Raw genomic sequence first — 14990 nt, 5'->3', positions numbered from 1 at the left:
ACAACCCAATTGTAGTTTTGATTGATATTAATTGGAATGCACAGTAAAAAACATGATTTTCAACCTGAGCAACTCAAGATAATACAGCACTCACACAACGTTGATATACAATTACGTATTTATTTGCATTAAATGTAAGTTACTGCATTTTGAAGGTTGTAAAGTGGTCAGTTCCCTTTGTAATCCAACACAATATCACTGCATTTAGATACAAAATATGGCATTCTGTATAATGAAAACACTTTCACTGGATATAAGAAATTTAATACATTATAAAAATATGATTGTATACACTTTGAATTATTGCATCAGTACATATTTAGCAGCATAGATGATAGTAAGAAATGCTACAGGAGGTGAAAACAATTGTGACATCATAATGAAATACACAAACTATAAAACAATTAGGCAATAATAAGCAATCACACTGAAACAATTTACAATTAATTTCTCTCTTTTTTTCTTTGTTCAATCACTTTGGAAATATAAACAAATCCAGTTTAAAAAGGCTTTAACTTGAGGAGATTCCTAAGGGTATAATACGTGTTTTGGAGGTGAATGTAAAAAATAGGAATGGAGGTTGCAAACGCTGTCAAGCAGCTTTCCATCAGACTTGCTAATTGGTCTTCTAGGTGTTGCCGAGGGATTAGAAATGAGCTGCATCGTATATAGAGCAACTATGGAATTTCATGAAGTAAAAATATTAACGCAAACTCATTAGTGAATGGAACATTAAGTGTTAAATGTAAAAAATATATACAAACAAGTCATTTCAAAACAATAGCAGGTTATAAACGATACTAATGGTTTTATACTTATTTAACCCTGTGAATAAAAAACGATGGTTTAACCAACCAAAAAAAGGAAAGATCAATAAGTGCTTGATTCATAACAAACATCTGTGGAATCCCACTGTAACCTATCCTGCTGACCGATCCATTGACTGAGCTGGTCACATGACCACCAAAATTGGTACTGATTGGCATAAGGAGAAGAGCAGATCTTGCAGACATTATTTCTGAAGTCACTGTTTGCATGAGAGGTGACCCTCTATTTCAAGACACGACATCCCACCTTGACCTCCAGTTAGGCCATCATCTCCCCTCACTATAGAGCAGTCAGTTGATTGGACGGTGGGGAGCTGGTCTTTTGACAGAAGTGGCATGATCAGCCCCTCGCATTTTTGTTCGCTGGTCTTCAGAGGCTTGTCATGACGTTCTGCTAACACAAGAGGCTGTCGGTCTTCCTCTTCTGAGATAGCGAACACTGGCACAGTAACGTGGCTGTCATCTGCATTTAATAGTCTCCCTTGGCCGGATGGAGAGCTGTCCTCAGAAAGCTGGTTTGGGCTTGTATTTCCATTTACCGTACTTGATCCTTGTGGCTTGGATGACTCGGACGCTCCAGAGGGTAGGCCAAAGCACGGTGCATTGAAACGGGCACGTCTGAGGTTGCTGGTGGAGTTAAGTCGTCGTTGACGCTGCGCAGGTTGAGTCAGCGGGTATGAAGCGTTGCTTATGAAGGAAGACTCGTCAGGACTCTGTACAGGAGCGTCAGAAAGGATCTTTGCCCTTCCACCATCTGTAGCTGTGCTTGGCAGTCCCTAAGGGCGTTGTGTGAAGAGGATATTCACCAAAATCTGTTACTAAAAAGTTGAATTGTGATCAAAGCTGTTACAGAATGTGTAAATACTCACACTATCCACCAGTTTGGAGAAGGGGCTTGTTGAGTTCCAGCTGCACCATTTCTTGTGGACTTGAGGGAGCGGAGGAAGGAGATCCTGGAATGTTCGGACGCTCCATGCTCGTGGCCGTGCGCTGTTCGCCGATCCCGTAAAACTGCTTTTGGTCACGGTAGGCAGGGCTAAATCTGGAGACGGCCAATCAAAGAGGTGACTGGGTCCTGTGTCACTGTGTCTCAGGAATCGTTCTCGTTGCTAAAGAAAAAATAGCAGTTTCAGATTAAAATATTTGATTATAATTGAGAAACACTATAAAAATCAGTCAGTGATCAAAGCAACCACAATTTTAACATCTGGCGACAAATTAAATAAGTTGGGCTTCATAATGACTGGGAATCATTTAAAATAGAATTCATAGATCAATCGATGAATATAGATCATTGGTTAATGCATTAGTTTACATGAACCAACAAATGACGAACATCATGGAACTTGTACAGAGAAACTGACTTTTGCTTCGGTGGGGTGAAAACAAATGTTCCAACTTTGCAGCGAGTGTGGCAGGGACATAAATCTACATAAGGGCCACGATATGTCAAAACCTTCACATATATCAGAGTGGGCAGTAAATCGGGCATGTGTGCAGTGTGTGCGTAAGCTTCAGAAGGGGTTTTCTCATCTGTAGGGGTTTGACAGTTCTCACACACGATCTCCCAGAGCTCCCTATGTCTAGACAAGTATTATGTAGGGTTTAATCTTGAGCTGTTCTGGCATTGTGACATATTATAACTAACACAATACCAAATTGTTTTCCTTTGAGCAAAAGCAAAATAGGATAAAGAAACTACAATGCCAAACAGTTAGCGGGTACCCAGCTGGAGACCGCAGCGCCTCGCAAAGAGATGCAGGTTTCTTATTCCTTCCGAATTTCGTTGGACGAACACGCAGCTTGGCAAAATTATCATGCCAGAATTTGGAGCCAAAGCAGCATGGACCACACGCACACACACTCGCACAGAAACACACAGCGCTGGAGCTGGGAATTTGGCTACGGGCGGAAAGCATTCATTAGGCAGAGCTATCAGTGGGCCAACACTCCCTTCGGCTGCCAGAGTCTCTCTGTCCCAGCATCCTCTAGTGAAGAGCAGAGTCTCTGAGGCCAAGCTTCTTGGTGTGTGGTGATGTTCAATCAATGCAGTACACCGCATCGGCTATTCATGCTGAAAACTATTCAAAGTCATGAAGAAAGCTTGAGACTACCAAGCGAAAGTAAACAGAGAGTACAAATCCATCAGAGCACGACAAGATAAACACACATTCAACCCCAGTTTTTAAATATATAAAACAATATCCCAGTAATACAATGTGCCTGAAAAAACATAAAACTGTATGAACGTTACAAAATGTCAAATAATGTTAAACTTGCCTCAAGGTTTTCTTGATTTGTCCAAAAGTCATTTTTAATGAACGTGTAAAGTCAGTCACCCTTCAAATTTTAGAATTAAATATAGAGAATTAAAATATTTTGTGATTTAATATTAACCCCATTTTATCTGTTGTCTTATAATTCAGAAACAAAAAAAAGCTTAAACTATACAAGTGATGATTCACTTTTGAACAACACTTTGAAAGTGTTTTTTTGTTGTCTATTCATCAATATAATCATACATTTTGAAGTGTAAACTTTTAGCTTCAAAACTTCTTGAGACCCCTTGATATTTCAAAGATTTACATTTTTAACACTAAATCTAAACCTGAGCTCTTCAAAAGTCTTGTAGTTTACAGGTGTTTGAATCATTCATAATGTGTATTCATCACACAAAAGCTTGATTGAAAAATAAATAATATAAATATAATATAAAAATCAATCATTTTCTTTAATACAGCTGTGGAAAAAACCTTTTAAAATAATTGCAAGTTTTTCTGAATTTACTATTCATAGGTATTAATATCACTTAATATTTATTTTAGAAAGTATTTTTTGTTTTATTCTCTGAACTACTAACAATATTTCTCAGCTCAAAATAGCAAAGATGATGTGAATTTTTTTAGACCTCAAATACCGCAAAGAAAACTAGTTCTTATTTTCACTTTTAAACAATACAACAGGCATATTTGAACAAGTATTTATGAAAAGTTCAAAGTTAGATTTTTATCAAACTTTTTTTACATTTTATCATGCTGTCAGTATTTCACATTGTTGTTGGATGTCTTTGTCGCTCCTGAGGTTTTATTTTGTTGAAATTCAACAGACAAGGCCTGGGGACTAAAATGGTCATATACATCTAGAAATGCTTATTAAAGACATTTTGGAATGTTCTGTTAATGTTTTTGTGGAAAAAAGGTATAATTTAGTAATTTTTCACAACGTGTTATTGTTTTCTGAAATATACCAATGTAAGGTTTGTTTTTATAAAATACTCTCAGAATGGAGACGAGTAGTGAGACAAGCAGGTGGACGGGAGACACTTTGAGATGACGACTGAGACACATCCTGGTCAGATGCGAGATACTCACTGTGTGTGCAGAGATGGAAAGTTTGGCCGGAGAAACGTTTACGAACACCTCATCTGTGCCAAGATCTAGTTCTGTCAGGTCACTGGAGAACATCTCTAGAGCAGTCTTCTCTGAAACATCATGTGCTGCATTCACCGATGACCCCAAACAGAAAATATCCCAGACATCATGTTAATGAAGTAACAATTATTTTCAACAGACTAAAAGGAAAATTGTATATCATTTTCAAAAACAGGGTTCATCAGAAAGTAAACAATTTTTATTTGATTAATAGAATTTGAAGTAAGTTCCAGGTGGTTTGCATGCACTAACTGAACTATTACATAAACTACAGTGCTCTCATACTATCGTTTATGAATGATCTCAGCCGTTTATCTGTCCCTTAGAGACAATGTGCAGTACAGGTTCAGAGAGAGGACATATGAACTCATAAACAGCTTTACTCAACACCCAGAACCCAATAACCCCAACATTCTCTTCAACTGACAATAGCACAAAACAACAAATAGAGAGATAAAGATATATTAAGCACCTGTATGGGGCAGACTGTGGTGGAGGGAACGGTTGTTGTTGTCGTTCACTGTACCCGTCTGCTGCTCCAAGCGATTAGAAGAAACCATCTGCAGTTCACTCACATCTGCTGCTGAATTCAAAACTCCTTCTGGAACCTGCGGCACAAGACAATAAACAATACAAATGAGCTACTCGTAGTACATGAATCGAACAGAAGAACATGCTCTTATTTTCTGTGCGTTTACCTCGGAGCTGACGGATGAAGCAGTCGCGGCCTCTTTCGGACATAGTTTCGGTCTGGCAAACAACAAAACACAGATAACATCATCTTGTTTTGATATTTGTAAATGTATGTTCTACGGTTTCCTCTTCTCAACTCGACTACATTCCAATATCTCCTATAAAATCTAGTAGGACACACAGCAAGAACTCAAATATCCAAAACTCATTTCCGGCGGTACACCAATGTATAATATTAAGAAGCGAGTGGCTAAGGTAAAAGCGGATATTTCAACCTGTCTGATTTCACCGGTAAAACCGAAAAGAATTGCATGACCTTCGAAGCCCATGGATGAAACTCATAACTGGACCTTTTAACAAGCTTCAGTTATTTTGCCTCTATATCCCACAGGGAGCAGTAAGACACAAAAATAGTTTTGTAAGCCCTTTCTGTTGAGAAAAATGTAAACGCACAGCTGAAGCTGGAATTTAACATACAGTATAGCTGTAGGCAACTTTGTATGCGTACAGAACCCAGTTTGCTAAACCGTAGCAATGGATTGTCGGTAATTTTTGATATAACATACCACAACATTTGTGTGAAGTTCACATCAAGCACATTGAAATGTGTACTGAATATTCAACATGATGACAGAAAAAACACAAAAACAAAGATCAGTAATTGTTTACCAAATCTCTTATTCATATATACTGGTTTAAAATTGGTGAAATTATAAATGTTTTAAGGACATGTAATCATTTCTGTTAACTGTTTATATTACATTCTATATTTATATTACAAGTCTATGATCCGATAAAAGTGTGCAGTGCATATGTAAAGCATGGACTATTCCTAAATTGTTTAGATTCCAGTTTTTTGGTCAAGCAATACGTAAAGAACAAATTATGAAACCATATATTTATCATAAAGATTATGCGTAAAGATGATTCCTCACAGGAATTTATAATTATTTTACGAGGTGGCTATTTCGTATGATTATTACTAGAGATGAACCAATATATTGGCCAATAATTGGTATCGATAGTTTAAAAACAACTGATGATCAGGGCCAATATATCCTGTCAATCAAAAGAAGACAGGAAAATGCAATGAATTTGTGCGCTGTACATAGAAAATGTTAAGAAACATCACCAGTTTGATAACTTTAACAATATTAAAAGTCATCTTATGAATTATTTCAGAAAGTTAAGAAATATTAATTGAATCTTCAGAATCAGTATCGGCAGTATCGAGTTATCACTCTGAATAATCGGCAATCGGTATCGGTGGAGAAATGTAGTGTCAGTTCATTTAGAATTATTATGATTATTACATACGATTAAATTTAAATCTAGATTAAAGACACATCTTTTTTAGAAAAACCATTCACTTAGTCCAAAATATGCTAAATAAACCACCGGGAGACTGCATTTATTAGATATTATCTAATAGTTTAACTTATTCTATATATTCCATGTACTGTGTTCTACCTTTTTTGTGTTTTTCGTTTTTTCATATTTTCCCCTGTAAAGCTGCTGTGGCACAATGCACATTGTGAAAAGCGCTATATAAATAAAGTTACAAAAAGCAATACTGAAGCCCCTCCCCTGACCCCACATCTAAACCTAACGTCACTGCCGCGAAAGCAGATTTTACTAAAACGTATTAATAATATCGTACAATTTCAATTAGCCACCTCATACAATAGTTACAAATCCCAGTGAAATTGTGTTGGCTACTGTTGAGCTATTGGTTGTGTTGGTTACAAGTGACCTGCAATTTTATGTTTTACACAGAGATGGCGATACAAAAGCAAAAAAAATTATTTAGACCTATTCGCTTTGTATTATCACCTACCTCAGGTGAGCTGATCACAATCTGTAAATGAGGCCAATGAGAGGCATTTGAAAAGATCAATTCTGTAATCTCATAACAGGGAGCAATTAAACACAACGTGTCAAGATTCACACTGTCATTCCTAGCAGGAACAACAAGAATTGGATATACCATACTGTACATCGCTGTGGACAGCAGATCTGTACTTTCCTCTATTCTACCCTTTCTCTCCGCTTCTTATATTTCATTTCTCTCTATTGTGTTTACTGCACTTTGCTTTTGAGCATCCGGTTTATGGACAGGTGCGTCCATGGAAATGCTCAGGTATGAATAGCGCTTTAACATCAAAGTGTTTCTGAACGTGTAGAAGAAAGACTTAGGTAAAGCTGCCAACAATGGGGAACAATAGACCGTAGCTCCAGCTGAGTCAACATCCACTCATTTGAGATGCGAGATGTCACGGACATAGTACTGCGCATGTGAGTCATCTAAAGACGATGAATGCGAGATTAAATATGATACTGACAGCTGTTTGTAACAGAGCGGAAGAGTGAGGATAATAAACTATAAAGTGCCAAGATAGTCAAGAACGTGTTCAGGTCATATTACACACTAAAAAATATTCGTATTGCTAAAATTCAGTTTTGAGAATCATCCCGTCTGAATGACAACGACAACTGTAACTAACAATAAAGTAAACAAATAACTTAGCAAAAAAAAATTACAATGTAAATAATAGCGATGCCTAGTTTAACCTAAAACTTATTTTCGGTCATACCTGAAAATCACACAGAGGATGCCAGCAAGACACACAGCAAACACCAGCGCTCCACTCACTGCTCCCAGCATCGCACTGGTGCCGCCATCTGAGGGTGATACAGATTTCTGATGGCCTATCATGGCGGCCTGTGTATGATTCTGATAATGAAACAGCAAAGCGAAACCACGCCCCATATGGGTGGTCGTGATCAACTCCATGATGACCTCCACCATGTCATCCTCTGATCCAAACACCAGCTGGCTGCTAGAAGGGCGTCTAGAGCCGCAGAATCGAGATGAAAAGGCGATGAGGTCAGAAATGTAGAGGACATCATGTGGACAGGTGTCAAACAAAGGCGTCTGGGTGTAAGAGCTCACTTCTTCGTCCATATCGGTGGCTGTTCGTGGGCTTGCTGTGACAAAGTCTGCAGGGTCACTGTCTACTCTCGATCGCTGGAGTGAAACTAAATTCCTGACCTTCTTTTCACCATTTTGAGCTCGAGATAATGGCGAAGAAGTTTGTGGAGCTACAGGTACAGCAGAGGAGGAATCGGCCAGCATTTTGGCAGAGTTGGAAACTTTGGTCATCTCCATTTTGGTGGACTGCTCTTGGACAACCACTTGCTTGACCTCTTCTCTACGTACGGACTGGGGTTGTTTAATTGGACCCCCGACACTCTGACTATTAGCCAGACCTTTCGATACCAATGTTCTTTCATCGGTTGGTACCTCGTCCACATTGTCTGCCGATGTGGTGGTAGATTCCGTGGGATTGTCTGGACTCTCAAAGACATCAAAATCAAACATCTCCAAGAACAGCTGATGGGCAACAGGTACGAAGAATTGCCACACACAGTGTGTACCAGATGAATAGTTATATGGGAAACCAGGTGACAGAATGAGGCCTTGGACATCCACAGCATCCACCTTGGCTCCGCAGTCAAAGTATACCTGAAGACAAAACATTTTTTTTTAAGAGTTATGGCTTGAAAACTAATGGAAGGGATACAACATTAATTCTGATTACAAACAGGACCATGGGACTAGGTTCTGTAAGGACAGCTATAAATAAACCAACTGTAGGTTTAAATGAAAATCTTTGCTTTTGTTCTGGTACTGGAGAGCCACTTTCCTACAGAGTTTAGCTCCAACTCTGCAGGACGGTGTAGCCAATTTAAGAGGGCAATGGTTTGCACGACAGCAGAAGAAGGTAGAACGATTAAAGACAAATAGAAATGTATACACTCCTTGAATTTAACAAGTTACATGTGTTAAAAATTGTAATAAACTTACAGTATAACCAGTGGAGAAATAAGAGACTGCTCAAGGTAATTCTTCCCAGAACCTGCACCGAGGGGGTTCGTTGGTTGAAAAACATCTAAAAAAAGTGAAGCCTGATGTAGTTCAAGCATTGAAAGTTCAAGAGAATGGCACATGTTCAACAAACCAAGAGGCAAGTCTCTCATGCTGCTCTGGGTTATTCAATGCCACATTAACATCAGTAAACAATTTTGGCAGACGCTGTCGGTCTGACGGTAAGCATTAGGTCTAGAAAACTGTGTAAAGAATTACAATTGACCCCATTTCAGAGCAATAACAACAGACAGCTGGAAAAGAAACTCCCCGAGCAACAAAGCTTAATGTTTTGTTCAGAAAATTGGCTTCGGTCTGCCTACCTCAACCTTAACTACTCAACCTTTCCTCGTCGGTTATCAAAGCTGGATACGCCGGTTGCTTTACTAACCCCAGGAAAGAGTTTCTTGAGACATACTATTTGTAATATCTCACAGGATGAGGGGCTTTCTGTATAATCGGAGGCAGATGGGAATTGGGGGGGCAGACCACTCCAGACCAGGCCTTGCCAGGACTCGGTTTGTTTATTGGGCTTTCTGTTGGCAATACCTCTGGACTGTGAGAGTCCAGTTGCTATCCCTGATTCCTACTCCATGTTTTTTCCTGATTCGGTTTGTTTGTCAAATGTAGCTAGCAGAGATCAGCTTTTCAAAGCTTGTCACGCTGTTTCATGAAGTTTAAGTGCTACTACGCTAATAACTGCGTTCCTCACTTTTAAGCCGGTCAAATGGCACTCACTGCAGGGGTGTAAATAAGCTGATTTCAGGTTAGCATGAAAGTTGAGGAATGCACATGAATATAAGAGACAGAAAATATCTGCTGTACGAGGTGAAACAAGGTTCGTGTGAGTGGTGAAAACATTAATTCTCACATCAAATGCATGTTTTTAGCAAAAATGTGTTCAGTACCGAGATCACCCATTTACAATGAGCAAAGAATATTATTGCATTACTGCATATTTTTTTAACATTGAAGTCCAATACAGATGAAAGACAGAACATATTTAAATCTATACCTTGAACAATTTCAATATTAATATACCATGACCCAGATATGAACATCCTATTTCCTGCCATCCCTAACAAGTACGAGAGAAGTAACAACTATTTCAATCAAAGAGGAAAAATTAAATAACCAAGGACTCTACTTGTCCCATATTTTTGCTGCACCTGTACATAAAGCATCCGGTTTATAGTGTCAGAAATGAACTATTCATATAAAGTATTTTGGTCCGGTCCTATTCATAATGATCTCTTCTCCTTTAAAAAGACAAAAAAATGTTGGCAGTGATCTATGCAGAGATTTTTGAGTTCGCTCTTTGAGCAGAATTGGGTCATTACCGCGGCTCCACCATAATGCTGGACTTTCTTCTGGTTAGGGCCGTGTACAATGCATGGTAGACTTCACATGAATGGCGACCGAAGTGTGGTATAGAATATGGGACATTCTTATAATGCCAAACATCCCAGCTTTGTTACATCATTGTGCCGCGCTGGTACTATGAGTACTGGCACGCTCATAAAAGAACAATGGAAGGCTTTGCTGTTTGGTTAGAGAGCATTTTAATGAAAGGAGGGTAATAAGTATGAGGCATTTACATAATGTCCTTCTGGTCATCCCGTCCCTGTTGTGCCACACTGAAAGAGAACCGAAAACCTTCTTCCTCAGTCACTCACTTATACTTTTTAGTGCCCTTGGGCAAGAGAGGAGATTCACACAGAATGGACCCCTGAGGATGTCAACAATTTAGGGTTTTCATCTTGTAATTACAGTAATTCTGACACGTGAATGCACCAGCGATTTATGCATTGTCACATTACGGAAGTAAAATGGATTGTGAATGCCAGTGCATGTTGACTTTAAGGTTGGGTATCAATGAACAGTGCTCAAATAGCTCCGATATCAAATTTACAAGACACTGAGGTTAAGGACTTTACTTCTTGGTCTGCAACGTATGCTAGCGCACATGGCCACATAAAATAAGTCTATGGTTATCCAGTTGAGACTAACAATGCTATACTATTACTGTAATGTGCTTGAAGTTGCAAGGGAGAATTAAAACATTATGTTGCCTTCAACATTTCTTGTCTTTGTACACTTCAGGCAATAATGCTGAAAACAATCTCTCATGCTATGGACACTTGGGTTCTAAGATACTGCTGTTGCTATACAGTTGCTATATAACAGGAAACTATGGGAAAAGAAGTAACAAGGAACCAAGAAATGAGGGCACAGTTTACCCTGTGGGCACTGACACACAACTAAAGTAAAGATTAGAGAAACCTCTACGAAGGTGAAGCAGTAGCCCAAAATTAAAAACATGATCGCTGTGGGGTTTTTCCCACAGAATGTAAATGCTGACAGTGGATCTTAATAGCAACGTAATGTATGGAACATTAAGTGTGTGAAAGGAAAAAAAGGAAAATTCCAGCAGTAGATCCATGCATTAAATATATTGTATTAATTATTTTACAATACACCGAAAAATGACTTCTTTATTTAAAAAGCTATGGATTGCAGTTTAAAATGATAAGAGTGTGAAATAAATACATTTTACAGAAATTTGAAGTGTACTAAATGTAAGCCTATATAAAAATGGAAGTATCGTGTTTCTTTACCTTTACAAATGTGTGTACATGTACAAATTGGGTTGTTGTCAATTATGTGAAAACCGAGAAAATTCTACTTCCTAAACTAAACTACAAAGCCTGACTTTCCTTCGCTCTCTGTCTCGCTGACTCATTGCATGAATGCGAGTAAAACAGTGCCAGATAATCTTACAGCTGTTGCGAGTCACAGTGAGGGCCGCAGAGTGAAAAACAAGATGCTGAAACGTTCACTTGTATCTGATGTGTTACGCAGATACGCACATCTGTCTCATGACTCATCTTTTACTCTCAAAAGTAAACACAGCATTTCATAAGCTTTCATTTAGCAAAAAACCTCTCTCTCACTAACATTATCTGCCCAAGGGCTTTTAACAACAGTCTCAGAAAATCGTGACTGGATATGAAACATTACTCGAGAAGTCGAATAAGTGGATAATCTGAAAGTCCACATCCAGTCACGCTTTTGTACTCTGCAGGGTTTTCACAGGAGAAAGGCCGGAGATACTATGAGTTGACAATATGACTACTGAAATTGTGTGAGAAGAGAGATGAAGCCCCATTGCCACAGACACGCTCAAATGCACAAACATCCATGCAAGTTCACTGTAAACATGTATGGGCCCCTGTAAAGGGGGCTGCGAGAGGAGCACAGCTATTTATTAGTTTTGAAAAGTGAGACAGTTCCAAACACAGAGACCCTATGAGCCTGTGATGACATGTTACAACCGGTTACATCAGTCATAATAGAAACTGGACAATGACTCAGTTCAAGATTTCAAGATTTCAACATAAAATTGTGATATATCAACAGAGACCATATTTAAAAAAATTGGCCCTTACATTCATAATAAGAAAGGACCTTAGTTATCAAATAAATCAAAGTTAAAGGGGTGGTGCAACAGTACAGTGTGTCATGCATTCTGACTTCTCTACAGTGTTAAACGTGCTGTCAAAAAACAAGTTGGATGTATAACGTAGTTTTTCTGTGCTCGATACACTCCTCCAGTGTTCGTACATGAAAAATCGTATGTTACAACTTTTCTTAGCCCCTTATTGGACAATTCTCCCAGAAAAGCACACGGCATCCACCATGGAGAGCGGGAGAAGGAGCATGCACACTTTCACTTGTGTGCCGGAGAGAGAGCACTATGTTCGCGAAGTTCAGCTGTGTGGTTTGTTCGCAGCATTTGGGTGATGAATGTTATTTAAACGGTGGATATAAGGCTGGATTTGGAGATCGTTTGAAACGTATAGATGGAGCTGCAGTCCCAGCGCTAAAAGATGTTTTCTTGGCAATGTGTGCACAAGTGCTTAAGTTCCACCCCTCCACCACACGCATTTTTTCGGAAATAAGTGTACAGCTGTATCTGTCTTTTATGTGATCAAACTAAAGACTCTGTATATTTGAAGGGTGTTATACTATTCTGTAAGTACTCAAGATTAACATTAGATATAGATAAACTGTCTGAGTTAGGGCCGCTTTAAATAAATTCCACCATGAGGAAGGAAACAACACTGACCTTAAACTGACAAACTGCTCTACGGAGCATTTTGAGGACGGCCATAGCGCTTTGAAAGGGAGAGTGGAGTAAGTCGTTGGTTGCTTTTCGCAACCTCACCACTAGACGCCACTAAAAGCTCCATTTTGGTCCATTAAGAATTTTGGATTCTGTCTTTTGATTCTGAAATCAATCATTGAGTTTCCAAAATCACGGCCCAGAGCAAAACAACACTCTGAAATAACTGTGCTGCATTTGTTCTAATCATTAAAAACTAGTTGTTTAAAGGGTTATATTTCCAAATTCACACTAGATGCAGATTTCTGGCCAAGAAAGACACATTAGTGGTTAGCTCTCATTAAAACTGTTACTGTATAAGTAGCTTTCTCCATTCTCACGGGGCCCGGTTGTAAATGTCAGAACTGTGTGGGCGAGATGCAGAATTATTTGTTGGGTGAGGTTAAATAATTGAGACACATAGACATACTGCATACAAGCAGGAATTTAGGCCAACGCAGAACATGCACAAGAATGACAGAAAGTCATTGTTCAATAAACTGATGAACAGTGAAAGATCTGCCCAAACATTTTAATTGCAATTGAGATCAAATCTAAATATCTCAACTTATCCTACATGACAAAATATTGTACATTTTGATATCAGATGCAGGAAATACCAGCTAGTGCTTTACAGCACATCTTTAAGACTCACAAAGAGGACTTGTAGAAAATCAAAAACATCGAACTGTTTGCATATATTATGATGTCAAAAGCAAATGATGCCATTGTAGATACGTACCATTCGAAATGACCCACGATTACATTTTTTTTCTCACACAAATGAATGTGATACGGTATAGTACACGTGAAACGTTTTAAAGGATGGACCAATAAGCTCACCTTTAAAATGACATTGAAAGTTCTCAGGGTCCACGTACGTAAGAATAAATAAATGATGAAATTTGTGCCTGTGGGAAAGAGATAAGTGTTGCTGAAGGCCACCACGTGAAAAGAAAACACAGAAATGTGTATAATTGCACGAGTGGAATGCGTTTTCCACAGAAATCTGCTAAAATGAAATGGAGTTCACTCAACTCCACACTGTCAAGTCAATTATAATAATTATAAAATTATAAAAGTGATCATATAATTATAATGCAACTAACGATATGTTGATGCTGACACGTTTCTATGATTCAAATAAGGTCTGTACAATCTCAAAATAAAACATTTCAATTCATTTTAATAAATTGAAATTAAATAAAAATAACGTAATAACGTTACTTAAATACAAATATTTTACATTTAAAAACGAATTTTTTTTTTTGCTATTATTGTGTAACACGAAATCGCGGCGCGAGCTGAAGTGACCCCGCTCGACCGGACCTAACTCGGACCACACAAGTTTCATCACAAAACGCACCGACCTTCCACCTTCCACGCGTAAAAACCCTTCAAACACTTTTGAAAACTGTTTCCGACTAACACGCACCTCAAATATTGAGTCCCGTAGACTTTAACTCTACTGTAAACACTTTGCGACATCTGACAAAGCCGAAACAAACAAAAATGGAAAGTGTGCTATTGAACTCACTTTCCGACCGACACATCCGCTCATCCACAGCAGACAGACCGTCACGTACGCCCGCGTCCCGCTCAGTCCGCGAAGCCCCATTTTGGTCACCTCAGTTTGGGCAAAGACGCTCGCGGAGAGTCGTCCTCTCTCCCCATTCACCTGAGGGAGCGCGGGGGCGCGCCTTCAGAACACGCGAACACGCACGCAGAGGTCTGCTGTTGCGCGTTCGCGACAACAGAGATCAAACAGACGGCGGAGAGAGTAAGAAAGAAAGGGAACACTTAATGCCATTGCGCAATAACCCGGGGAGTGGAATTACCTTTAATCTGCCTCCTAAAATGCGATTTTTTGTTTTCATTTAGGGCTATTATTTACTTTTGTAAAGTTTTATGAAGTTTTCCAAGACTCCGATGCGGACCAACAAACA

The 14990-nt window shown here is 38.8% G+C and overlaps 1 protein-coding gene across 3 annotated transcripts; it reads right to left on the bottom strand.

Annotated features, from left to right (window-relative positions):
* Window positions 1-102: 102 nt before the first annotated feature.
* LOC306903602 (uncharacterized protein) lies at window positions 103-14819 on the bottom strand. Of its 3 annotated transcripts, XM_079472900.1 has the most exons (8): window positions 14582-14817; window positions 13888-13955; window positions 7546-8477; window positions 4957-5008; window positions 4731-4866; window positions 4199-4323; window positions 1697-1936; window positions 103-1603 (listed from the first exon to the last, which is right to left on the bottom strand). In XM_079472900.1, the coding sequence occupies exons 1-8, from the start codon at window positions 14595-14597 to the stop codon at window positions 1025-1027; spliced, it is 2148 nt and encodes a 715-aa protein (XP_079329026.1). In that variant the 5' UTR covers window positions 14598-14817; the 3' UTR covers window positions 103-1024. The 3 variants fall into 3 exon arrangements, with proteins under 3 accessions (XP_079329026.1, XP_079329027.1, XP_079329028.1); XM_079472901.1 differs by lacking the exon at window positions 13888-13955 and having other exon boundaries at window positions 14582-14819; XM_079472902.1 differs by lacking the exons at window positions 13888-13955; window positions 14582-14817 and adding an exon at window positions 8820-8904.
* Between the last annotated feature and the right edge of the window lie 171 nt (window positions 14820-14990).

The sequence above is a fragment of the Barbatula barbatula genome, assembly GCF_947034865.1.
Source record: "Barbatula barbatula genome assembly, chromosome: 2".
Taxonomy (NCBI): Eukaryota; Metazoa; Chordata; class Actinopteri; order Cypriniformes; family Nemacheilidae; genus Barbatula; species Barbatula barbatula.
Note: the sequence above shows the minus strand (reverse complement) of the source record. Positions and strands in the feature narration are given on the sequence as shown.